The sequence below is a fragment of the Rhineura floridana genome, chromosome 11, assembly GCF_030035675.1.
Source record: "Rhineura floridana isolate rRhiFlo1 chromosome 11, rRhiFlo1.hap2, whole genome shotgun sequence".
Lineage (NCBI taxonomy): Eukaryota > Metazoa > Chordata > Lepidosauria > Squamata > Rhineuridae > Rhineura > Rhineura floridana.
In genome coordinates this window covers 49,815,136-49,839,390 of record NC_084490.1, presented here as the reverse complement: position 1 = coordinate 49,839,390, position 24,255 = coordinate 49,815,136, and the positions used below count along the sequence as shown (strand labels likewise).

The following is a 24,255-nucleotide window of genomic DNA, read 5'->3' as shown; positions in this document are numbered from 1 at the left end:
CATTTTATTATGAGGTCTGTTCCACACAACATAGGAAGCAGACCTTTAGTGTAGTGGCACCTACCCTTTGGAATTCCCTCCCCTTAAATATTAGACAGACACCATATCTTGTTATCTTCCTGGTGCCTACTGAAGACCTTCCTTTTTCAACAAGCCTTTTAAGTAGTGACCTTATCCCAGTCTGCGTCTGTTGAAATTGCTTTTTAATGTTTTTAAAGCTTTTTTTAAAAAGCTGTTTTTAAAGCTTTTTTTAAAAAAATGTTTTTAAAGATGCTTTGTTTTAATATGTTTTTAAGGATGTAATATTTTAAAGTCTGTTTTTATTATGTTTTAGAGTGTTTTTAGTGCTTTTGTTTGACGCACTAGGCACTTACTGGAAGGGTGGGATATAAATGAAATAAATAATAAAAGACATGACACAAAAGCAGAAGGAGATGGCAAAGGAATAATGTTTTTATTTCACACAGGACTTTCTCCACAATGGAAACTTACTATGGTATGAAGAAACATGTGAAAAGTTGGATGGGATTATACTCCCCTATTTCAGTTATTCCAAACAGGCTTTAAGAAACACACTAGTTGATAAATGGATTGTGTTAACAGAAATCTGATCCCCTTTGAGATACTGTAAACAAATTTACAGTCAGTAAAAGAAGAGATTCAGAAGTTGAAGAAGATGAGACGGTAAAAGGATCGTAGAGTGGAAATTACAGAATGGCAATTAGGATCTGTTTTTCAAAATGATATAAGTAACTCTACAGCTGGTATAGCAGAGTGGGGAGGAGAGGCTGGCTAGGAGTCCAGAGTCTGTGAGTTCAAATCCCCGCTCATGTCTCCTGGGTGTCAAGGGCCAGCTAAAGATCACCCCCACAGTGAGTGGCTCAGGGGTTACGTGCCCTGCCAGCTGTGCAGCCGTGGGCAAGCTGCATAGTCCCAAGGAGCCCAGTTGCCCCCCAGCTGGCAGTTGCGGACAAGGAAGGGGCTGGCTTGTGCAGCTGTGGCAAGCTGAGCAGACCCTAGCCAGCTGGGGAGGACTAGCCTCAGAGGGAGGCAATGGTAAACCCCCTCTGAATACCGTTTACCATGAAAACCCTATTCATAGGGTAGCCATAAGTCAGGATCGACTTGAAGGCAGTCTATTTCCATTTCATAAGTAACTCTACTGCAACTAATCTGAGATAAATAATTTAAAGTATTAAATGGATCTTTCACCAGTTGAGTTAAATAGATGAAATGGGATAATTCCAGATTTATGCTGGTGCTGTTCAGAGCCCAGTACAAGTGATTTCTACAGGTGGAGGAACTGCTGGATGGCACATGCTTTTTTGGAAAGAAATCCTGGTGGTGATTAGGCAAATTTCAACATATGGTGATCTTCTTGTCACTCTGGAGAGTATTTTTCAGTTGGTTGGACTATCTGATCCCAATAGATCAGCAAGAACCTGTAATTAATTTTTTCATCACTGCCACAACTGATGTTTTACATGCTAAAAATAAGCAACTTTATTAGGTTTAGGGAAAGCTGACAAAGGGTATTCTTAAGATCAGGCTTATGTAAACTGGAATCAGTCTATAACGTACTGGCATAAGTGTGTTAACCAAAATATTTCTCAAGGACTATTAATATAAGAAAATTGACAGTTAATAACTAAAAATTATTAAATTACAACCGTTTAAAATTCAGTATTAAAAACAGTTAAAGCAAATTACAATCACAGGAATAGGGTGGGTCCTAAAAACACATGGGTAAATAGGTGTGTCTTCAGCATTCATGGAAAATTGTATAGTGAAGGTGCCAAAACCACCTCTGTAGGGAGGGAATGCCATAACTTAATGAAATGTTGTTTAAACTTGAGGCTTAAATTAAATGGTTTACATTAGGGCAATTAACTTTTAATATATATTATTTCTCTAGTGTATGAGTATTAGATTAAGTTTTTTTTAATTCTATGCATGTTTACTCAGAAGTATGGACTAATTCTGTTAAGTGTGTATACAATTTCTACTCAGAAGTGAGTCCCATTTAATTCAGTGGGGCTTACTCCGAGGTAAGTGGGGCTAGGATTGCAGCCTAAATTAGTTGCATTTCGTTCTCATTGAAATTAATATGACTTTCAGTTAGTCATGACTAACTTTTCCTATTTATTTCAATGGGACGTAGGCATGATTTAGTTTGGATTATTTTTTGGGTTGCAGTCAACTAAGCCCTACTCAGAGTAGACCCACTGCAGTATAAGAATAGCCCTGGGTGAAACAATCATGGAGTATATGTAACAGTGCAGTTCAAGCCTTACAAATGCAGTGTATGAACAGAACAAGCTGCCTAAAAAGGTAGTTTTCAGCTATTTTCAAGAGGACACTGGATCCACCCAGAATGCTTTGGATGCCGGTCATGCTCCTAGTGCAGGGGTATGCACCTGCTGTTTCACACGTTAACCTCACAGTTGTAGAATTCAATGGTTTCAAAGAAAATGTGCCAGCAACCTAGATGCTGCCTTTTCGCTGTGAGATTTGGGCAGGTACTCTAGAAAAAAGGGGACAGTATCCCACGTGCATTTCTGTGCCCAGTGCTTCCCTTCTGCCACCTTTTTGCTAAGCAGAGAACAGGCTGTGTGAGTGGATGTGTGTGAACACCAGTCTTCTTACAGGATGAGATTTACCAATATGCTGAAGCAGAAGGACAAGCGGCACCTTTTTGTACCTGGCTGATATGAGGCGCTCTTTCTAAACGCCACCACACGTGACAAGTTGCTGCAGTGCAGGCAATGCATGGCTTTGTTACCTCTCAAACTTCTTTTCCCAAACTGATGTGGAGAGATGTCTCTCTGCCTTTTCCACCTCAGTGTCTTAAGGGTCACAGGCTTATGAAATTTATCCTAATCCATACTTTGCAGCAACTGGATCCTTTTGGTGTTCCTTGTTGATCCAACGATGCACTCACCTCAGAAGGTGTTTTCTACACACAGAACAATCAGGGGTTCTGAGCAGCTATGTGTGTGTGCTGTAAGGAATTTGCCTCTAATTGGAGGTGAGGCAAGGCCTTTCAACTGGCTGGATGCTGTTCGCCAGTCTTGACAGTCTTGATTTTCAGCCTGGCCTCCCCGTTGCTTGACACCATGCCAGACTGCCTTAGATGTCCTGAACATACAAACAGCAGAACATACAAAAGGGGATAGTGAAAGTCAACTGCATGGCACAATAAGACCGTCAGCCTTTCTTTCTTGTTTCCATCTTTTACTCCAGGGACCGCACTAGACCAAGACTGAATATGCACCATACCTTTAAAGCACATTCAAAGCACATTCCCAATCCCCAATAATCCTGTGAATTGTAGTTTATCCCTTGCAGAGCTACAGTTCCCAGCACCCTTCACAAACTAGAGTTCCCAAGATTTTATATGTGTGTGGAGGATATGAGTTCAATGTGCTTTGAATGTATGGTGTGTATACAGCCACAATGGCAGCAGTTGTGTGTTTTTAAATGTGGAACTGTCCTAATGACAGAAAGAGTGGGCTGAATTTAACAGCAAAAGGGAAGCACAGGTCAACCTTCCCTGCAGATGCTACTTATACCTTCCTGCAGCTCCTCTGCCCAAGTCTTTTTTCACATAGCCATAGTCCCTTCCAGTACTGGAGCTAAGCTGAGGAAGAAAGCTTTGGGGAAACAAGCTGTAGGTGAGGGAAGCCATGGGCAAGATGGGAGTTCTGCACTCCTCACCTGTGTGCCTCCAACCAGACCTCCACTCTTCCTATATTATCGAAGTACACTAGTTTGACCCTAAGCCTCAATAACAACAAAAACAACAAGCATTTGTATAGTAACTTTTTCCTCAGTGCACAAAGTAACTCACCTACATTCTCTTGGTAATCATTACAACAATCCTGTAAGGTAGGCAGCCAGAATTATCCCCTGTAGCAGTCGGTGGGGCAGCAAAGGCAGGGTGCTGTTGCTCACCTGGCTTGCCAATGCTGAGTGTTGCTGCTAGTTACCGAAGGGAGGAGTGAGGCCTGGGGAGCTCTGTGGAAGCGGCACAGAAGCAGGAGTGTAGGATTGGCCTCTGCTGCCATGTCGACACCATGGTGAACTTCCTGTGCCCCCTCCCTCTTGGTAACTGGCAGCGGCACTCCGTATTAGGAAGCCAAGTGAGCAATGCCACCCTGCCTATGTGGCCCCACCAAGCACTACTGATTATCCCCATGTTAGAGATGGGTGGCAAAGGTGGAGGCAAAAGCTGAGGGCTAGTTCCTTGCCTAGCCAGAGATCAACAGCTGAACTGTGGTGTCCATAGGTAGGATCAGAGGCTGGCAAGTGTCTCCGCAGATAAGTAGCTGAAGACTTCATGCCCCAGACTGACCCTACTGTTCACCAGAGGCAAGCACCTCAGGTGGCAAATGGTAGGGAGGCAGTGGGGAGTACCCCCCGTTGTTCCTCCTGAACCGTAAACTGTTCCCGTCTGTTAGGAAACAGAGCTATGTGTGCTAAATGGCCAGTCCTTGTTTCCCTAGACCAGCCTGTTGGCTCAGGTGCAGTAAGGATGCTATCCTGTTACCAGGGTTGAAGTAAGATTCAGCTTCTGTGCATGGAATGGGGAGGGGTCATTGTCCTTCGCCTCAGGTAGCATTGAGCCAGCACTGTCACTCCTCCATGCCAATATTTCCCTTCTCCAGAAATCTAATATGTGGGACAAAGCTGACCTCTCCCAGAAATTAACTTTGCCCCTTCCGGGCCTTTGGAATATTTTCCCCCTGATATTGTCACTAGTGATTTGAATTGGGAACTTGCTGACTCACAGAATAATTGCGCCTTATAGGGACGTCCCCAAGGTAGACATAGCCTTTATTTCCTCCCGACTTACAGAACAACTGGTGAATATATTTTGGGATGTCCCGTTTGTCCCTCTCGTATAGTTGCACATCCCCATGGATGCTTTCTCTCCCCACACCATACTCACCATGTAGGATCCACCATGACATTAATCCCATTGAATGTGTAGATGGGGAACCCTGCGGAATTGAAAGAACTGCCAGCACTAATGAAGAGGGAATTCCAGCTCTTTGCCAACAGTTGGCCCTGCAACAGAAACAATACTTATCAGCCTAAAAAATAATCAACAGAGCCAGCAGGCCCCACTCCATTATTTTGCAGCCCCAAGCCCCAGAAATTCAATGCTTTAGCTAGAGAAGCAGAATCCAGGCACCCACACTAACATACTGCCCCTCCCCAGAAACATAGAGCACCAGATACAGTCAGTCATCAGGTGTCTAGGAGGTTGCCCAGATGTTTGTTCTGGACAGTGTACTTCCTCTGAAAGAACAGATTTGCAGTTTGGGATGCTCCTGGATTCACCTTTGTCACAGAAGGCTCAGGTTGCCTCAGGGGATAGGTGTGCCTTTGACTAGTCATGGCCAGGGCTGGATTAAGCTGAGGAGGACCCCTAGGCTGATTCTGAGCCGCCTGCCGTCCCGTCCCATCCCATCACCCCGCTTCACCTACCTTTCTGCTTTTTTTGCGGCTGCGTGCACTGTGCGTGCAGGTTTGCCATCAATCAAGATGGCAGCTGAGGTTTCCCTAGGGGGCTGAAGCCTCTGCCGCCATCTTGGTTGATGGCAGCAATGTGCGCGTGATACCTTGCCGGTATCAGTAAACAATAGCTGTTTTTTATTTTATTTTATTTATTTATTAAATTTATTAGTCGCCCATCTGGCTGGTTGTCCAGCCACTCTGGGCAACATACAAAATAAAAACATACAAATACATTAAAACATTAAAAATCTCAACAACAATAATAAAACCTAGCCCACCCCAAAAGCCTGCCTGAAGAGCCAGGTCTTCAAGGCCCGGCAGAAGCTCATCATAGAGGGGGCATGGCGGAAATCATTTGGGAGGGAATTCCACAAAGTGGGGGCCACAATTGAAAAAGCCCTCTCCCTAGTCCTCATCAGTCTAGCTGTTTTAACTGGTGGGATAGAGAGAAGGCCTTTTGAGGCTGATCTTGCTGGGCGGCATCGCTGCTGATGCTGGAGGCACTCCTTCAGATAGACTGGGCCAAAACCGTATAGGGTTTTAAAGGTCAGAACCAACACCTTGAATTGGGCCCAGAAAACAACCGGTAACCAGTTGTTCTTGGACAGGAATAGCCTGGCTGTGGTGATTCATGCATCAAGAACCTCAAGGCTCAATTATTGCAATTCATGTTGTGGATCTATTCTTGGGCTTGGTTCAGAACCTCCAGTTTGTGCGAAATTGTGGGTAGACTATTAATGGGAACAGACTACAACCAACACATAACTCTAGTGCTTAAAAGCTAGCACTGCCTGCCCATATGCTACCAGGCCACATTCACATTTCTTGTAGTAATTTACAAGATCCTTAACAATTTGGGTCCAGGATACCTTAAGGACCACTTGATCCCTTATATCCCTGTCCAATCACCAAGGTCTTTGAGGGAGTCACTGTTAGTGGTCTCCCATGGCTCAGATGTATGACTTGCATCCACCAGTAGCCATGCATTCAGTATGGTGTGCCCAATTCTGTGAAATTCCCTTCCAGCTGAGATCATAAAAGTCGCTTCTTTGTTGAACTTCAGGTGTCTGGTGAATAGTGCTTTTGTTTTGTTTTTTCATTTCAGAGGCATTTTTTCCTGATGTTTCTGGTGAATTTAAACTGATTTTATCTTTTGTGACTTCGTTGTACATCACTTAGAAATGACAGTGTTAAGTGGTACATAAACTATAAACTAAATATAAATAAATAAATTAAATGATAGTTTTGCCTACATTTCCTGAAGGAGGAGGAGTAAACTGCTCAAACCACTACTTGACAGCTTCCCAGTTGGCTACTGCAACTGCATCAAGTACTGTTAGTTGGGTAATTGTTAGGCAATCACCATGTGCCTCTGTCACCAGGTACCAGTGCTCTCCTCAGCAAGGATGTCTATATCAAAGCAAGAAGTCAAACAATTTTGTTACTAGCCTTAAGGTTGACAACAGGCAGGCTCCTGTCTGTTCTCTTCACGATAGAGACTAGGCTTTGAGTGGACGATGACAGGAAGGCCCGAAAAGTTCCATGTAACTTTGCCTGCTGTGACTGCCGATAGCACTGAAGGTCAACACCACCAATCCCATTCATGTCACCTGTGAGAGGGACATTGAGGGCCGCTAGGCGGAGCTAGAAAAATGGAGAAATTTTAGATAAATGCATTGTGCCTAAGGAGGACTTCATTCAACAAGTAAAAATCAACCAGAGGAGAAGATTAACCAATCAGCTTCTTCTTATAGCCTTGTCAGGTTTTGCCCCATATGTTCAATGAGCTGACTCTGCATTATAATTAAAATAAATTTTGTTCAGCTGCCATAGCTAGGGAACAAGGGACTATGGGAATACGTCTATAAAAATCCCCATAATTCTCTGCACCCTCATAGAAACTGCAGTTCCCAAAGTTCTTGGGAGAAGCTATGACAGTTACTTCAGATCCAAACTGGTTTAAATGTGCAGTCATAAAGAAGAAATATAGCTTTATTTGAAAGTTGAAAAGATCGTGTTCTATTCACTGCAGGAAAAGTGGAGGCTTCTGCAAATAAACAGGAAAAGACCTGTAAGGCAAGCTGGAGGTATACACTCATATATATTCTCTTCTTCCACTTCGGCCTCTCCCAGAATGACAAACTCTACTACCACACCTCAAGCTGTAGACTTGTAACAAACCAGAGTACATTTAGCTCCCTGAAATGGGGTGTTTCCAGACATGGATGATTTGAGATAGTTCTACTTGGTAGTTCCACCACTCTCAGAATTGTGGGGAATGGCAGCCTGGGAGAGGGCTTTCTTGGTGGCAGCCCCTAAATTGTGGAATTCTCTCTCCACAGAGGTGCATCTAGCATCATCACTGTATAGCTTCTACCAGATGCTGAAAACACACACACACACACACACACACACACACACTTATTTAGCAGCACCCAGTCATTGGTGTTCTGCTTTAAACTGGATATGGAACAGCAAGTGAGTTTCTAGAATCTGAATAACATCATTTAGTCAAGTGGACAGTCTGTCTTTCCTCAGCCCCAAATGTTTTTTAGGTAAACGTAATTTTCATAAGGTCTACTGTTTGTGGAGGAAGGGTTATATTTTCCCTCCACCTGCTCTCCTGATCATTATTCTCCCCTCTGCTGCAGTTGGGGGTTGAGGAAGAGAAGAAGCAGATCTAGGGCAATGTTGTTTGGAAACAGAAGTGTTAAAGTGATGGAGCTGATTCCTAGGTAGGAGACATGGATCACAGAGAAGAAAATGGGTAGGGTGCAATCTATACAGATAATTACTGGCCTGTATAGGTGAAGGCTGTGTACACACACAGCCTTTCAATCATACAGGGGTCATTTTTTCAGTGTGCTTTTGTACATAGCTGTTTGCTACCGTACACACCTTCTCGCAAGATCATCATAAGTGGCAGTTACTATAAGAACATAAGAAGAGCGTGTTGGATCAGACCAGTAGCCCATCTAGTCCAGCATTCTGTTCTCATAGTGACCAACCTGTTGCCCACGGAAAGCCCGCAAGCAGGATCTGAGTGCAAGAGCACTCTCCCTTTTTGCGGTTTCCAGCAACTGGTATTGGGAAGCATACCGCTTGTGACTATGGAGGCAGTGCATTAGCCATCACGGCTAGTAGCCATTGATAACCTTATCCTCCATGAATTTTTCTAATCCTCTTTTAAAGCCATTCAAGTGGGACAGGGCAACATGGGGATGATGTCATGTGTACAGCACCCCAAAAAGGTGCTTGCATCAAGCGCTGAATACACATTATCACACAGTATGTACATTGCCTAAAACAGTTGCATGATGGGTCATCTGCACTTCAGGAAATTGCTCAGCTGTTCTTTTTGTGTAAAAGAAAGTAAGATTTTCTGAGCTCTGGAGACAACATGGAAAACACGGAAAGAGGCCCTTTTGATCACGACATCATGAAGATTGCTCTTGAAAAGTGAGTGAACAAACCATAGCTGTTTCACAGTAAAAGCTCAGTGTGGAAGCAGCCTGAGTCCCAGTCTGCCAAGAGGCTTTGCAAAAAGAAGAGGTGGGTACAGGAAGGTCTATGTCACTGAACTGGTTTTGGATTTTTTTCCTGTTTGTTCTGGTCCAAATTAAGATCCAAATTATGTCGTTAACCATATTCTTTGCCCAAGACACCACATGTGGTATCTCAGAAAGGCAAATGAATGTGCCAGCAGTTTGAGTGTCTTACATTCCTCTCCTGTTGAACTTACCGAAGGAATTCTCTGGGGGATGCTAGTTGGAACAATCTGAATTGTTGCTTTATTTTCACTCTTTTGGACCTAAAGAGACAGGATTCGTGGTGAAACAAAATAAATTTTTACAGGGCTCAAAGTCCAAACCTGAGCAATTTCATGAAGCTGTGTTAAGATTGCTGTAGGGTACTTTTTATTCTGCATCATATAATGGATTTTATATTCTTCTGGGTTATGCGTCTTTGCACAAAATGTGGGATTTGATCACTGGGCACAGAATTCAGCCGCCTTGAGAACCAGAATTTTAAAAGGAAAGTCTGATCATGGGTGGGAACAAGGAAATATGTGAGGAAATGAAGCCTCATCTCCTGACCACTAGAAGTCCACCTCCTGGGCTTCCTGGACTCCTTGGGTAGCTGTCAAGTCCACTGATGGTAGAAAGGCTTGCTTCTACTGGCTACCTCCTCTCTGGTTCATACTTGTGCAACTGCTCAGTTTAAATGACAAGCCACAGACCTTTCAACAGTCAATAGCCTTGTAATATCAGCTTACCATTTGTGGCTCAAAAAATGACTGAATTCTGTGGAGTGTGGTAGGGGCACCATGGATTGTATCATAGATCCCCAAAGGCCCAAGAAGGTCCAGATCCTTGTGTTTTGACAACCCTGCCTTATATCTTTGGTGCAGAATTAGAAAAGCCTTCGTTCAAGACCGACAGTCCCCTTCCTGCAAGTGGTATTGCCTCTGAGGTAGCATGTCAATGGACCAACTTTATTCAGAGCAGAAAAAGAAGTCACAGTGATAGATTAGAATCTAGGATGGCACTTTAAAAATATGATAGAGATCTTTTGTGTGATTTTTCAAAATCATACCAAACAAACTGAGCTTTTGTTTGCCTCACAGAAATGGCATTTTCAACATTCTATTGCTAGGATTGTAAAAGTGACAGCAACGGGGCTTAATGCTTGCATAGTTTTGAAAGATATGACAAGCAACCAGTAGGTTTCACAGCCATCAATGTGTAAAAAGATAAAAACACAACATCTGTGTGTCTGGTTATTTAAGAATAGGCTGCAGTTACTTTGGGGATAGGTAAAATACTCTGCATATGCTTAGAGACACAACATATTGTAGGGCTCAACCCTGGTATTGAAAGAGATTGTAATAATAATAAATAATAATATAAACAAATTGTGAGCCTTGGCATCAATGAAGCCCAGTCAAAGATTGTCAGATTATACTGATGTAACAGGTAAAATTAATGAAGTTGTTTGCTGACACCACCCTGGGAAACTGGAATATTCATAAACTTTCTATAGTATCACAGCTCTTCACCCTGAGGTTAAGATATTCATGAATATCCTATGACATTACATGGAATGTATATCATGTTAGTGGAACTTAACCACCACAAATCAGTTTAAACACAAATACTGTGTTTAATGAGCCCTTTGAATGCATGCATGTTATGGTTGCAGAAGAGTGTGGTCCTCCCTACTAGATGCCAACCTCTCTCCTACTTGTTATGCACAGAGAACAAGAGAACCTGGATGGAGATTATGGCAGTAGCACCACTGCAGTCTATAGGATTCCCTGTAAGAATTCTCTGCCTCTCAGCGGCTGTGGGGTAGCTGGTAGGAAGGGTTAAATTGAGTTGTTGAGGTTGGAGTAGGGAGTTGCTGGTGTATGAAGGAAGCACTTTACTAAAATGAGAGGGCAGGCCCCTGCCCAGAATCCCCACATTACTTATTTCTATCCTCTCTTTATCCAAACAGTTTACTTTGTTCACCATGTGTGGGTTATTAACCCAAGTGGGTTAATATTCTATGGTTTTTTATCTCTTTGGTAGAGGTGCAGGCAGGGGGCATTCTTATAATTCCACCCCACTCTCCCCACTTTAAGCCCTTTTTTTTTTTTGCAACTGCTGCATCAGAGCACAATCCAAGAGATCTGCTAAGCAGGTACTGGCAACACATCAGAAGGTAGATGTCCTCACCTGATTTCTCTCTGTAGACACCAAAGGGTCATCTCCAACAAATGAAGTATCTGAATCCTCCAGCTGATCAAGAGATAATACATATTAGGAAAAACATAAGGCTGAACTGAAATAAAATAACTTTAAAAATTAGCATTTGTTCTCCTGTGTGAGAAATTTAAATAAATTTGCCATCAGAGCAAGCACTGCCAGTTAAGTCAAACATGTGAGCCATGAAGGCCCCTCAAATTCATCTTAATTTAAAAATATACAACCTCTGAGCAGCCCTGTTGGAGCAGACCAAAGCTGTAACTAGTCTATAGAATCACAGAGTTGGAAGGTATCCCAAAGGTCATCTAGTGCAACCCTCTACCAGCATCCCTGACAGGTACCTATCCGACCTCCTGTTTTAATACAGTGGTCAACCAGATGTGTCTGTATCAGGCAGAGAGTTTGTGTGAGCAGTGCACATCTAGAGTTGTTCTGATGTACTGGTCTCAACTCTTAAGGGGTTTAAGTGTCCAAATAGATCCTACCAGAAGTCTGCTCCATCCTTTGGGGGTTCGGAAGAAAGCTTCATTTTCTTTGCTAACATAGACCAAACTACCTTCAGGAATGGAGGAAGTAGATTTGATCATCAGCTCTTTTGACCTGAAGATCCATGTGGAGCGCTGAAAAATGAGGGAAGACCATATGCTTTTTAACAGAAACACCATCAAAACATATTTACCCTGAACTAGGGATGTACTAGAATTCCGCCCAAGTCGGATTTGGTACTGAATTTTCCATTAATTCACTTCTTTTCAGTAGCTGAGGATCGGATTTTAATGCAGCAAATTTAAGCGCTATTTTTGAAAATGGACTTTTTTTACAAAAACAACCCGCTTCTAAAACATTGATTGGAGGAATGACAATGTATTAATATTTCCTTTAAAAATAAATATTTCTTGTAATAATATTTTAATGGAAATATTGATATTTTCTTCAAAATGTTGATATTTTCTGTAAAATATCAATATTAATATATTTTTAAAAAATTGATATTAACATTACTATTTTTTCCAAGCAGAAAAAAACCATGGATTGTTCAAAGAAGTGTCTCATACAAAGATACAGAATGAAGTCAAATTGATGCCAGCCTGTTAGGTCAACGGAATGCTTGCGAACCAGCACCAGCCAACGGATCCCATCCCTATCCTGAACCAGGGAAGGATTTGTGATTCAGTGATAAGAAACCTGTCAGTTTAAGTTTTCACATGTTGGCTCAAGCTCCACAAAGCCTGGTAATAGGAAGCTAAGGCTGATGCATTAAGAGACATGTCTCGTCATCACTTGTGCAACATCATAAACTGTGCCCATTGACAACTTAAACTCCACCTCCACACACACTTTTTTCTTGGTCTTTCAGGCCCAAATCCAGATGGCAGGATGAAGTGCATGGAACAGCAGAGATGCCCAACTTTGTTCTGGTCATCTGTTGCCTTATGGAGCATCTGAGCCTTACGGAATTGCTACAGGGATCCTCCTGTAAGCTGACCATGCCTATGGGGTGGGACTTGTATGTGGGTGTGGGGTGGTGCTGTGGAGTGGGGTGTGTGTGTCAGGATGTGGGGACTGGAGTTGTGGGGGGGGTAAGGTCACAAGGGGATGTGTGTGCGCTCACAATAAGTTTATCAGATTTCCAAATGTGGTCATGATCCCACCACACTGATATATTCCGTAACTAAGGTAATAGGCATTGCATATAGTGCCCACTAGGTGGCTCCCATTGCAAACATTGAAGAACTGGCAAGAATTGCTTTAATATTTATACTGTGCGCTGTGCACCATATTATTTTGCTAGTAGTTGTTTTTATAGGCTTTAATGGAGCAGGAAAACCTTAACTTTTGAACTTCAGAACTTCATGAAACCAATTAAAATATGTATTTGAGAGGCCTGAATAAAGTACATTTGTCATTTTCACCAACATTGGAAAGAAATATATGACATTCCTATATAAAAACTGGAGTAAAAAGTCAATTTGATTTGTTTGCACAAAGTTTGTAGGGAAGTTATATGACATCGTATCAAGCAGTTGTTGTCCCATACTTTCCAATGCATTTCCCTGCCAGTTTCCTTACTACAAAAAATCTCTTTTTTTTTAAATGGTTTTTTTTTGCACAAGAGCACCAAATCCACTTCAAGTGAGCAACCTGAATTTGCTGGCATGCAGTTGAAACCCACCTGTAAAATAGCAAGTCTGGAAGCAGCCTAAGAATAGCATAGAAGGCCTGCTTTTTTCTATGTGACCATGATGTCTGTTTAAGACAAAAATCTTATCAAATAGAGGATGGGGATCTAGCAATGGCTATTAGTCATGTTGGCTAAAGAGAACCTCCATGGACACTGGCAATATACCTCTAAATTGCAGATGATGGGGATAAACAAGAGAAGGACATCAACATGCCAGGCTTGTGAGAACCCCAGGGCATCTGGCTCACAACAGTAGGAAACAAAAGGCTTGGACTATATGGACCTTTGGTCAGATCCATCAAAACAGTTCTCATGGGAGTAATGTACATTAACTGGGGCCTGAATTTACGCAACAGCAGATGAGCTCTCACGGCATCTGCTGTTCTCTTTCTTCTTCGCCTTCACCACCTCATGGCATTCTCTGCCTGACTTGCCAGCCAAACATGGAAGTTACCAGCCTTGCATGCTGCTGCAAATCACCAGTAAGAGCATACAGTCAGCTTCTGTTTGTGCAAATGTGCCTGGCACTGCCTGTTCAACAGTGGTAGCTGGTGGCTCCATGTCAGTGGAGCAGTGGAATCCACTCCGGGATTTAGTTTGACGTTTCAGGGAGCTATCCAAGGTATTGCACCTTGAACAGCTCCTTGAAAATTCAGACTAAAACCGGGAACGGATTCCATTACCCCCTAACATGGAGCCACCAGCTGCCACTGCTGCTGAATCAGAAACAGGGAGCCTCTTTAAGCAGAGGGTAAAAGGAGACATCATGAGCCAGGCCACTCAAGATTTCATACTCAGGCAACTAATGGTATTCCATCAAATCAGTTTAGTGAAGAACTGGACCTGCTCCAGGCTAGTGCCATGATGGATATTGGAGGTTGTCTAGCCCTGGCAACAAGGTGCAGTGGGCAGAAGCAAAACCTCTTTGTTCAGAGGCAGAAATACTTGTGACTACCAGAGGCTGAAGAACAGAAAGTTGGTTTGGATACTGCCATCCTTCCCCACCTTCCATGTGGCATCTAGTTGGCTGCTGAACAAGACCAACTACTCTTCTGGCCCAGCATGTGTGTTTATATAGGTGTCTGAAAATGATCCTGGGGTAATCCACTGTATGCCACTTCTGTCAGTCTCCCTCAGTCTGTCCCATATGCAGTAGTGACTGCTGCTCATTGGTAATGGTAGGGTGGAAGGCAGGGAGACCAACATCAGGTGAAGCAAGAGCCAGTGCCAGGCAGTTTCGTCCCCATCCTCCTGTCTGCCGAGTTGTACAAGGGCAACACTGAGATTAAAGAGGAAGAAGCTGACAGGCACTGCCACCCCCTGGACTGGTTGTAAGAAAGAAGGCGAGCAGGTGGGGGCTGGATGAGGGCAGACTTGAGGCTGCTTGGGCAGCGCCTCATTTGCCCAAATGGATCAGCCTCCACTGCCATAATGCACATGGGTACTTATGCTAAGCTGGTGTGTCATCAAGGCAGAACCAGAGCATGAAATATGGTTCCACTGTTTCTCTGGTGGCAGCATGAAACTTCCTTGTAAAAATTCTTCCTACACAGGCAGCTTTATTTTAAGATCTGTGCGTAACTTTTGAGTGAGGGGCCTATTCTCAAGCTTGTCTGGCTTTCTTTCCTTGACCTAAATTTCCTAAATCCCCTATGTACAGGAGCTGGTTCTGGAAAATGTGCTCTGCACATACTCAGCTCTTTATCCCACATTAACTGTTGAGGAAGATATCAAAAAAGGGAAAGAGAAGACAACATACCTTAAACCCATACTGGTTTCCATTGGAAGCATCCTTCAGAGGTAGCTCATCATCTGCACAGCAAAAACAGGACAGAATGAACATCCCCTCCCAGCCAGCCATTATCCCTTCCTTGCAGGATGTAACTATTCTGGCAAATGGACAAAAAAAATGGAGCCTGACCCCCCTCCCCCCCAGCGAGAGTTAGCAGATCTGTCTGCAAACATCATGCAGAAGTGAATACATATCAATTGTTCTAAATCAGAATGACTGACGGAGAACAATTCCTCCTGATTGACTGACTTGGCAGCACATTTATAGCTCAAATTCCCAGACCAGCAGGCTGCTGCCAGTCGAGGAAAGGAGACTAGGGAATCCACAAGCAGTGCACATCGCATGCATTTTCCTTTGTGAAGGCAGCAAAGACGTCTGCTAGAAAAGGAGATGCAAGTCATGGCCTAACCAGTGTCATCCACAGGCTGCTAGTTGGCTGCCACTATTGTATAGCCATAGCAGGGACGGTCAGCTTCCTAAGACCAGAGGTGGAGTCAGTCAGACTTGCCATGGATGAGCTGTTTCAGGTGCAAAGCCCTCCCTTGCCTCAAAGCAATTACACAGGAGGTTGACGAAAGGGAAACCTGAAAGCACCTTGGACAGCTCCTTGAAGATTCGGACTAAAACCCAGAGTCTTCACTGCCCCACTGTCGCAACCACTAGTTTCCACTACTTTGCAGGCCAGATCCTGCCCACAGATGGCTGCCATATTTATTTATTTATTTATTTATTTATTTATTTAATATCCCACCCTTCTTCCCAGTAGGATCCCAGATGGTGGCCAGTCCACCACTCACCCATCCATAAAGCAGGACCAAGAAGCACTAGGAAAGACATGCAAGACAAGTTGCACAGTATCAGACATGTTTGAACGCAATTCTGTTTGAAATACAGAGGCAAAAGTGGCTCGCACCTGAATCCCAAGATGGGTCCTGGCTCATCTGAAAGAAAACAGAAGCAGAGGAATGAAGAGATATTAGCCAAGATATATCTGCAAATGAAGTGTGCAGAAAACACACTCCCCAAGGTGGGGTGGAACCCAGTGGTAAATGGAACAAATGAGATTGTTTTGGAAAAAAGCATGCTTCTTGAGCAAGGGGCCCTTTGACCCATCTCGCTGTCCCTTGTGTTTTGGGAGCTTCTCGGCTTCAGGGATCAGCAGTAGTGATTTTGTCTGGGGACCAGGACTCCCTGTTTATACAGGCTGTTGTACCCTTATCATACCTGTAAACTGTAGTTAAGAGGCATTGTACTACATTTATATCCCACCTTTCCTCCCAGGTAGCAAACATGGTTTCTTCCTCCTCCAATTTATCCTCACAACTCTGTGAGGTAGGTTAGGCTGAGGGACAGTAAAAGATCCAAGGCCACCTAGTGAGCTTTGTGTGGATTTGAATCTGAGCCTCCAACGTCTAGGTCTGACACCCTAACCACTACACTACATTATAATACACAGGTTCTATTTTACAGAAATCTCTCATATCCAGAGCTATTATATCCAAAGAATCTTAGAACATTGCGGAAAGGTCAAACTGCCAACCGTCTCCCAATCAGAATCCCAGGTGACATGCACATTCCAAAAGTCAAACTTGATGTGATGTGAGAGTTCTGAGACTGGAACTCCACAGTTTTTATCTTTTCTTTTTTAACACTTGTGGAGGAGGGGAAAATCCAGATCAAAACCACAACATGGGGAGTGGTAACTCTCTCATTTTCTGTGCTGAAAATCCACCCGCCACCAGAAATCCTGTTTGCCCCTATTTGTAAAAATTTATGGAGAGACTCAGCAGAACAGAAGAAAGCCATCAACAGCAGGGTTGTAGAATCTGTGGCCCTCCAGATGTTGTTGGACTCCAACTCCCATCAGCCGCAGCCAGCATAGCCGATGGTCAGGAGGATGATGAGAGTTGTAGTCCAACAACTGGAGGGCCACTGTGAGCAACCTGGAGTGGCTCTGAAAGTGATGAAGAATATTTTTTCTTGGTATATTTGCTACTGGTTGAGCACTTTTTAGTATTGTTTGTTTTACGGTTTTGACTTATCTTACAGTACTTTGTATTTTAAATTCTTGTATGTTGCTTTGAGACTTTGTAAAAAAAAAAGGACAAATAAATTTTAGTGATAATAATAATACCACCACCTCCAGGGCTGCTGCCTCAGAACAAACCATTTCTGATTGTTCTGCACAAGACGTATTCTTCTTGGCTGTCTTCTCCTGCAGCAGAGACTTGCCTTGCTGAACAATGCTGTCGGTGCCTGAGCGCTACCTGCCTTTGCAAGGTGTGCAGTTAAAAACCATCCATTTGGCTGTGTCAACTCACCAGTTGCTTGCAGTGTGGCCTGGGTCGGATAGGGTATACTCTCTGGAAAGAGATAGATCAGGGGACAGGAAGAAAGGATACAGATTAAAGAAGAAGGGAAGGGAAGCGTCATAATGTCCCTCTAATCTTTGTCAGGAGTTATTTTAGTATTAGATACAAAAGTCTACAATGCAAGAGACAACCCCCACCCTCCATGTGTGTGATATTAATTAAGCCCAGGGGTTTTTTTGTGACAAAACTCAGCAGTAAGGAGGATCGCCACCTCTTTTTTTGCTGCCTGTGGCAGCCATTTTGTGCTTGCACCCATGGCACTTTTATCAAGATATGAGTACCGGCACCTCATTTTTTAACCAAAAAAGCACAGAGTAAGCCCTAAAAGAAGCTGAAGAACAGCCAGATCCCCAGTTTTTCCCAAGTCAGTCTCCAAGCATACTTTGTGGCTGCTCCTTTCCCCTAGCACTGAGCAACAGTTACAAGTCAGCTGAGCACTGGCAGGACTGGGTGGGGGAATCACTTACACTGAGGTAAAGAACACCTGGCGGTCCAGGAGGGCCTGGGGGCCCAGGCATGCCAGGATTTCCTGGAGGGCCTGGAGGACCCTAGAAGCAGGATGGGGACAACAAAGACACCAGTTATTGTCTGCAGAAGATACACCCTGAAATTAAACTTTGCAAGCACCAGATATTTCACACAGGTCATTCCTATTACTTGCGTGCCTGCATAAAGTGGTTCTCATGCAACAGCCCTGGACTCCAGTGTTCCAAGAAATCCCTGTAAATTTGTAAAGCCAATCTGGGAGCTTGGTTGAGTGTGCATTGTTCATTTTTGTCCAGGGGTGGGGAACCTCAGGCCCAGAGGTCAAATCCAGCCCTCCAGGCCATTCTGCCCATCCCTTGGGACTCTTCCTATCCCATTATTATCCCTGCTTCTGAGCCTTTCCCAAGTGCTTTTCCCTGGCTGGAATCTGTCCTTGAACTATGATTATTGCCTCTTGCTTGCCTGGATGGAGAGATTGTCTGTGTGCATGTCTGTGTATAGAAAGCTCTGACATTAGCAGGGCTGGTGCCAAAGGGCGGCTAGGTTGGGCCCTGGCTAAGGGCTCCTATACTGCCCAGAGGGGCCCCTGAAGGGCCCCTCCTTAGGGTGTGGGAGTAGCACTCTCCTTCCAGGATCCTCAGCAGGGTTGACTCACGACTCTACCACAGATCACAGAGATGGAGCTCCCAGCCCCCCCTACAGACCGTGCGGGCCCGCAGAACCTGCCCGCTCCACCTACCTCTCTGCCCTATTTGTGAATGCCCTGAGCGTGCAGCTGCCATCAACCAAGATGGCCACAGAGGCTTCTCTAAGGGACTGATGCCTCTACAACCATTTTGATTGATGGCAGGCATGTGCATGCATGCAGCGTAGCGAGCATGCACGCCATCAACTAAGATGGTGGCTGGGGTATCAGCCCCTTACAGAAATTTCCACTGCCATCTTGATTGATGGCAGCGACCTGGTGCCCAGCACGCAGGGCATTCACAGAAAGAGAGAAGAGGTAGGTGGAGCGGTCCTGCACGGTCTTGGGGGGGGGCTGGGAGCAGGGGGCCCAGGGCAGGCTGGCGCCCAAGGGCCCAGTCAAACCTGGCCCCAGCCCTGGACATTAACATGGTTGGAATGTAGCCTGCTGTAGAGAGGTGAGAGCAGTGGAGGCTGGTCCATAAGGGCAAATGGGGCACTGCCCCACCAACCTCATTCTGCCCTCAGCCAGCCTCACCTGCCTCAGGGGAGCAACACTGGCTACTAGCTTCCTTTTCCTTAATCTCAGTGTTGACCCGTGTAGAAGTCTGCAGGGAGGAGAGGGGGACAAAACTACATTTAGTTGGCTCTGGCTCCACCTACTGTTGGCCTCCCTGCCTTCCACCCTACCAGTCTTAATGGGCACCAGCAGCCATAGGGTGAGAGTCACATCCATTGTTCTTCCATCTGCTTTTGCCTCTAGTCCTGCTCACTACTGGCATGCTGTCCCCATAAGGTTGCCCATGAGGGAACCTGGGGCTCACGCTGAAAAAGGTTCCCCACCCTTGATTAGACAAAGGTGCTGTCTGTGAGCGTGCATGTGTGCGTGCATGCGTGTGTGTGTGTGTAGGAAATGGCCAAGGTGGGAGTCAGGACATTCTGAAGACCAAAAAGCAGGATACAGTTTTTTAAATGGCCAATATCAAAACTGTTGGAGAAGATGAACAGGCTGGAGGTGACTTACATGGTTGGCAATTGCGCCATATATCTCTAGGTCTCCTTTGGCAAACTGGAGGAGAAGAAGAAAAAGATGCAAACACAATGTCCTGGCATTGTTACTGGCACATCTTGCCCACCCACACTGACTGCAGATATTTAGGATTTGCAGTGCCATGACAGAGATCACTTTGGAACACAACTTCTGCTAGTGCAGGCTGGGAGTGCTGTGGGTGCTATTGACACAGCCAATAATGGCGGCAACATTTTTATTGAGCCATGGCAAAAGATTGTCTATTGATGCCACTTTGGAATGTACACGTTATCAATATTATGTCAGTTTCACTCTTGGGGGATGGGGAGCAGCAGCACAGCATGTTCAAGAACTGGTGGTCTTACAACCTGTGTGCCCCACAAAATGAGATCCCAGGAAAATGGCTCCTCCACTATTTCCCATGATACTCCAGTGTAAGTCTGAAACCCAGGTAGGGCCACTAGATGCCTTTTTCCCACACTGGCATCTGTCTTTCGGACTTTGGAAATTATCTTATTTCTTCTTCCTCAGGCAAAAGTTTGTTCCCCCTAGTTTCCCCTTGGAGGAAACACTGCCTAGTGTAAATTAAGTTACTGCCTTCTTAAGTCAAAGCACTTGGAAACTGAGGTATTGTCCTTTGTAAAGCGGCCTGCTTGATGATAGAAAGGATCGATTGAAATGATCCCAGTGGAACCTGGTGGTGAGATGTCATCTCACCCACCACAATGAGTAATCTATCTGCAGGGGTGGTAGGATCTGAGACCTATTCTCTGCAGTAACTTATCAATTGGAAAGGAAAGCAGTTTGAATGAGACAAAAAAGGTGAAAGAGCTGGGAAACTATAGCCTTGGAAGGACTATGCAAGTTGCTTTCTGGGAATATGATGCAGGGTTAGCTGACTTGCTGCCTGCTGTAGGAACACCCATTCACCTCCATTATGCTCTGCTTGTAAATAGAGCAAATATTACAAAGACACCAAAAGTCTCCAGAGCTCTCTCATGCAAGGAAAACATCTCATCACAGCACGGACAGCATGCAACAGTATAAGGAAATCTTTGCATAGAACTTTCCCCAGGCTTCCAGGACTGACATGCTAGAGGTGAAGGGAGAGGAAGTACATTGGTCAGAAGAGGAACTACAAACCCTAACTCACTCAACACTAGATCATCTATCATAAATCTTTTGATGTACCTCTTGATACGTAGAAGGCACCCAGGAGTCAGTGTCAGTTCTTGCTTTCCCAGGACAGTTGCAGCAATCCTGGATGAGAAAACAAGACTGTGAGCTTTAGAATGAGTTTTAAAGGGGTAGGGGGAAGCATCACTGTGCCCTGAAGGTGGGGGTCCTGTTTCCATAACTACGCACCACTTCTCCAGGATCTCCTTTTTCACCCTGCAGGGAAAAACACAAACAGGTGGTCAAATTGCAATGCCTTGCCACATGAGTAATACAGTGAGGACCGGGAACACAGCAAGCTTATAATTCAAGCTTGTTAATAAGATAGGTCCAGGAACACTGCATTGTGGAGATCAGGCATAGCTCTCAGAGAATGACATTCATGAGGATGATCCTCTCTCTCCCTCTCTCACCCTCACCCCCAGCATTTGGGGGAAAATCAAGGTGATTCACTTATTCAAAGGACCCATCAATAAACTGAGTAGACTCTGAGTAAACGTGTATAAGATTGCTCTATCAGCTACCCTGTTTTAAGGTGAAAGCCAGCTCTCTGAACCCTGTCTAAAGTAAGATGGCCATGAGTCCTACTCTGCAGAGAAGAGAGCTGCCAGAGGATAGTCTTCTGTTTGAAGGTCTCCTCTCTTTGACAGCTGTCCAGCCCAAGTCTGGTTTACAGATAAGGAAGTTCCCCATCAGCCATTTATTTATTTATTGCATTTGTATACCGCCCATAGCCAAAGCTCTCTGGGTGGTTTACAACAATTAAAAACATTAAAAACGAATATACAAATTTAAAAACACATCTTTTAAAAACAATTTAAAAACACATGCTAAAATGCCTGGGAGAAGAGGAAAGTCTTGACCTGGTGGTGAAAAGATAATAGTGTTGGCGCCAGGCACACCTCGTCAGGAAGATCATTCCATAATTTGGGGGCCACCACTGAGAAGGCCCTCTCCCTTGTTGACAGCCTCTCAGCTTCCCTCAGAGTAGGCACCCGGAGGAGGGCCTTGGATGTTGAGCACAGTGTACGGGTGGGTTCGCATCGGGAGAGGTGTTCCATCAGGTATTGTGGTCCTAAGCTGTGTTAAGGCTTTATTGGTTAAAACCAGCACCTTGAATCAAGCTTGGAAACATACAGGCAGCCAATGCAAGTGGGCCAGAATCGGTTTTATATGTTCGAACAGTCTGGTCCCTGTTACCAATCTGGCCACTGCATTTTGCACAAGCTGCAGTTTCCGAACCGTCTTCAAAGGCAGCCCCACGTGGAGTGCATTGCAGTAATCTAACTTGGAGTTTACCAGAGCATGGACAACTGAAGCCAGGTTATCCCTGTCCAGATAGGGGCGTAGCTGGGCCACCATCCAAAGTTGGTAGGAGGCACTCCGTGCCACTGAGGCTACCCGAGTCTCAAGTGACAGAGATGGTTCTAGGAGAACTCCTAAGCTATGAACCTGCTCCTTCAGGGGGAGTGCAACCCCATCCAGGACAGGTTGGACATCCACCATCTGGTCAGAAGAACCAGCCACTAGCAGCATCTCAGTCTTGTCTGGATTGAGCTTCAGTTTATTAGCTCTCACCCAGTCCATTGTTGCAGCCAGGCACTGGTTCAGCACATTGACAGCCTCACCTGAAGAAGATGAAAAGGAGAAATAGAGCTGCGTGTCATCAGCATACTGATGGCAACGCACTCCAAAGCTCTGGATGACCGCACCCAACGGTTTCATGTAGATGTTGGACAGCATGGGGGACAGAGCTGACTCCAGCGGAATCCCATACTGGAGAGTCCAGGGTGCCGAGCAATGTTCCCCAAGCACCACCTTCTGGAGCTGACCCGCCAAGTAGGAGCAGAACCACTGCCATGCAGTCCCTCCCACTCCCAACTCAGCCAGTCTTCCCAGAAGGATACCATGGTCAATGGTATCAAAAGCCACTGAGAGATCAAGGAGAATCAACAGAGTCACACTCCCCGTCTCTCTCCCGACAGAGGTCATCATACAGGGTGACCAAGGCTGTTTCCATGCCAAAACCAGGCCTGAAACCCAACTGAAATGGATCCAGATAATCGGTCTTATCCAAGAGTGTCTGGACGTTAACAGCCCTTTGTCAGTAGACCTGGTATCTTCCCCTCTATGGTAAGAGGTATTGTTTTTCTATTTAAATGAATAGTAATTATTTCAAAATTTGAATCTATAGATATGAATTACCTTATGCAAACTGGTGCCCTCTTTTGTCTACTTTTTTAGTTATGCAAATCCTTTTTGGCAATGCACAACTGACCAACCTAGTCTAAGCAAATTATGGATCACAACAAAACAGAGCATTGGATACTTACTGTGAATGCTCCTTCTTGGATGAGCATGGGAGGACTCCAGGACAACCATGGGTTAATCCACCCCCCAACCAGGAACCAGCGGGTTATGTGATCTAAAATATTTAAAAGAATTCCTCCAGCTTCATCCCCAGTTCCTAGCCCTTGCTGAGCTGGACATCAGGAAAGTCCAAAGCAGGTAAATGAAAAGTAAGTCACGAGACAAAACAGCATAGAACAGCAGTGGGGAAGTGGATCTGGCTGGTGGACCAGATCTTGACCTGCCCCAACCCTCCCCCCACCATTTTGGTAGATGTGAGGGGCTGTTCACATGTCTTATCCCCTGAAGTTACCATAATGTCAGCTGAAGTGTTTTTTTCTTTGCCCACACAGTTTGAAATCAAACTGCATGGCAAGGACACAGGACTTTGAAGGGGCCACCCACAGATGATTGGTGGCACCTGGATGGCTACAAGGAAAAGGACCTTAGAAGACAACAGCCTTTAAGGACATAGCTCTGAGAGGCTCAAACAGGGCTTTGGTTAAGGCCCAAAGAACCACCTGCAGTCTCCAGGTTAGAAAATGGTGAACTGTGAGAGGAGATCAAAGGGCTGTTCCCTGAGGAAGTACTTTAAGTGCAGGTGGTCCCCAAGGGCCAATGACTATTGATGGAGAGGACTGAGGAGACAGCAGAGGTCTGCCTCCTCAGGGTATTAGGCTTTAAATTTTGTGAGAAACCAGCAGTTTTCAGGAATTGGCCGACTGACTGCTGAAGCTGCAAACAGACACAAAACAGCCTGCAGGAGGGAGAAGACAGAGTGAGAGAGAGAGCTGGACAAGACAAGGAAGACCTGGGCTCCTACTGGGAGGAAGGGTGGGATATAAATAAATAAGAAAGGAAGGAAGAAGTAGGGAGGACTAGATGGTAGGAATAGAAATGAGGGGGACAGA

At 44.8% G+C, this 24,255-nt stretch overlaps 1 protein-coding gene across 5 annotated transcripts in view; it reads right to left on the bottom strand.

Moving 5' to 3' along the window:
* Window positions 1-435: 435 nt before the first annotated feature.
* The window catches only part of LOC133365882 (collagen alpha-1(XVIII) chain-like), an 86,291-nt gene continuing 62,471 nt past the window's right edge, over window positions 436-24,255 (bottom strand). For 4 of the 5 annotated variants that reach the window (XM_061588282.1, XM_061588286.1, XM_061588283.1 and 1 more), the window contains 14 exons: window positions 21,185-21,211; window positions 21,011-21,079; window positions 19,814-19,858; window positions 18,087-18,167; window positions 17,569-17,610; window positions 16,161-16,188; window positions 16,045-16,071; window positions 15,215-15,267; window positions 11,759-11,893; window positions 11,244-11,306; window positions 9,266-9,334; window positions 6,973-7,167; window positions 4,952-5,070; window positions 436-3,138 (listed from right to left, as the gene is read on the bottom strand). In XM_061588282.1, coding sequence (XP_061444266.1) covers window positions 2,943-3,138; window positions 4,952-5,070; window positions 6,973-7,167; window positions 9,266-9,334; window positions 11,244-11,306; window positions 11,759-11,893; window positions 15,215-15,267; window positions 16,045-16,071; window positions 16,161-16,188; window positions 17,569-17,610; window positions 18,087-18,167; window positions 19,814-19,858; window positions 21,011-21,079; window positions 21,185-21,211 — 1,149 coding nt within the window. In that variant the 3' untranslated portion in view covers window positions 436-2,942. The remainder of the gene's footprint in view (window positions 3,139-4,951; window positions 5,071-6,972; window positions 7,168-9,265; window positions 9,335-11,243; window positions 11,307-11,758; window positions 11,894-15,214; window positions 15,268-16,044; window positions 16,072-16,160; window positions 16,189-17,568; window positions 17,611-18,086; window positions 18,168-19,813; window positions 19,859-21,010; window positions 21,080-21,184; window positions 21,212-24,255) is intronic. The other variant, XM_061588285.1, reaches the window with a different exon arrangement.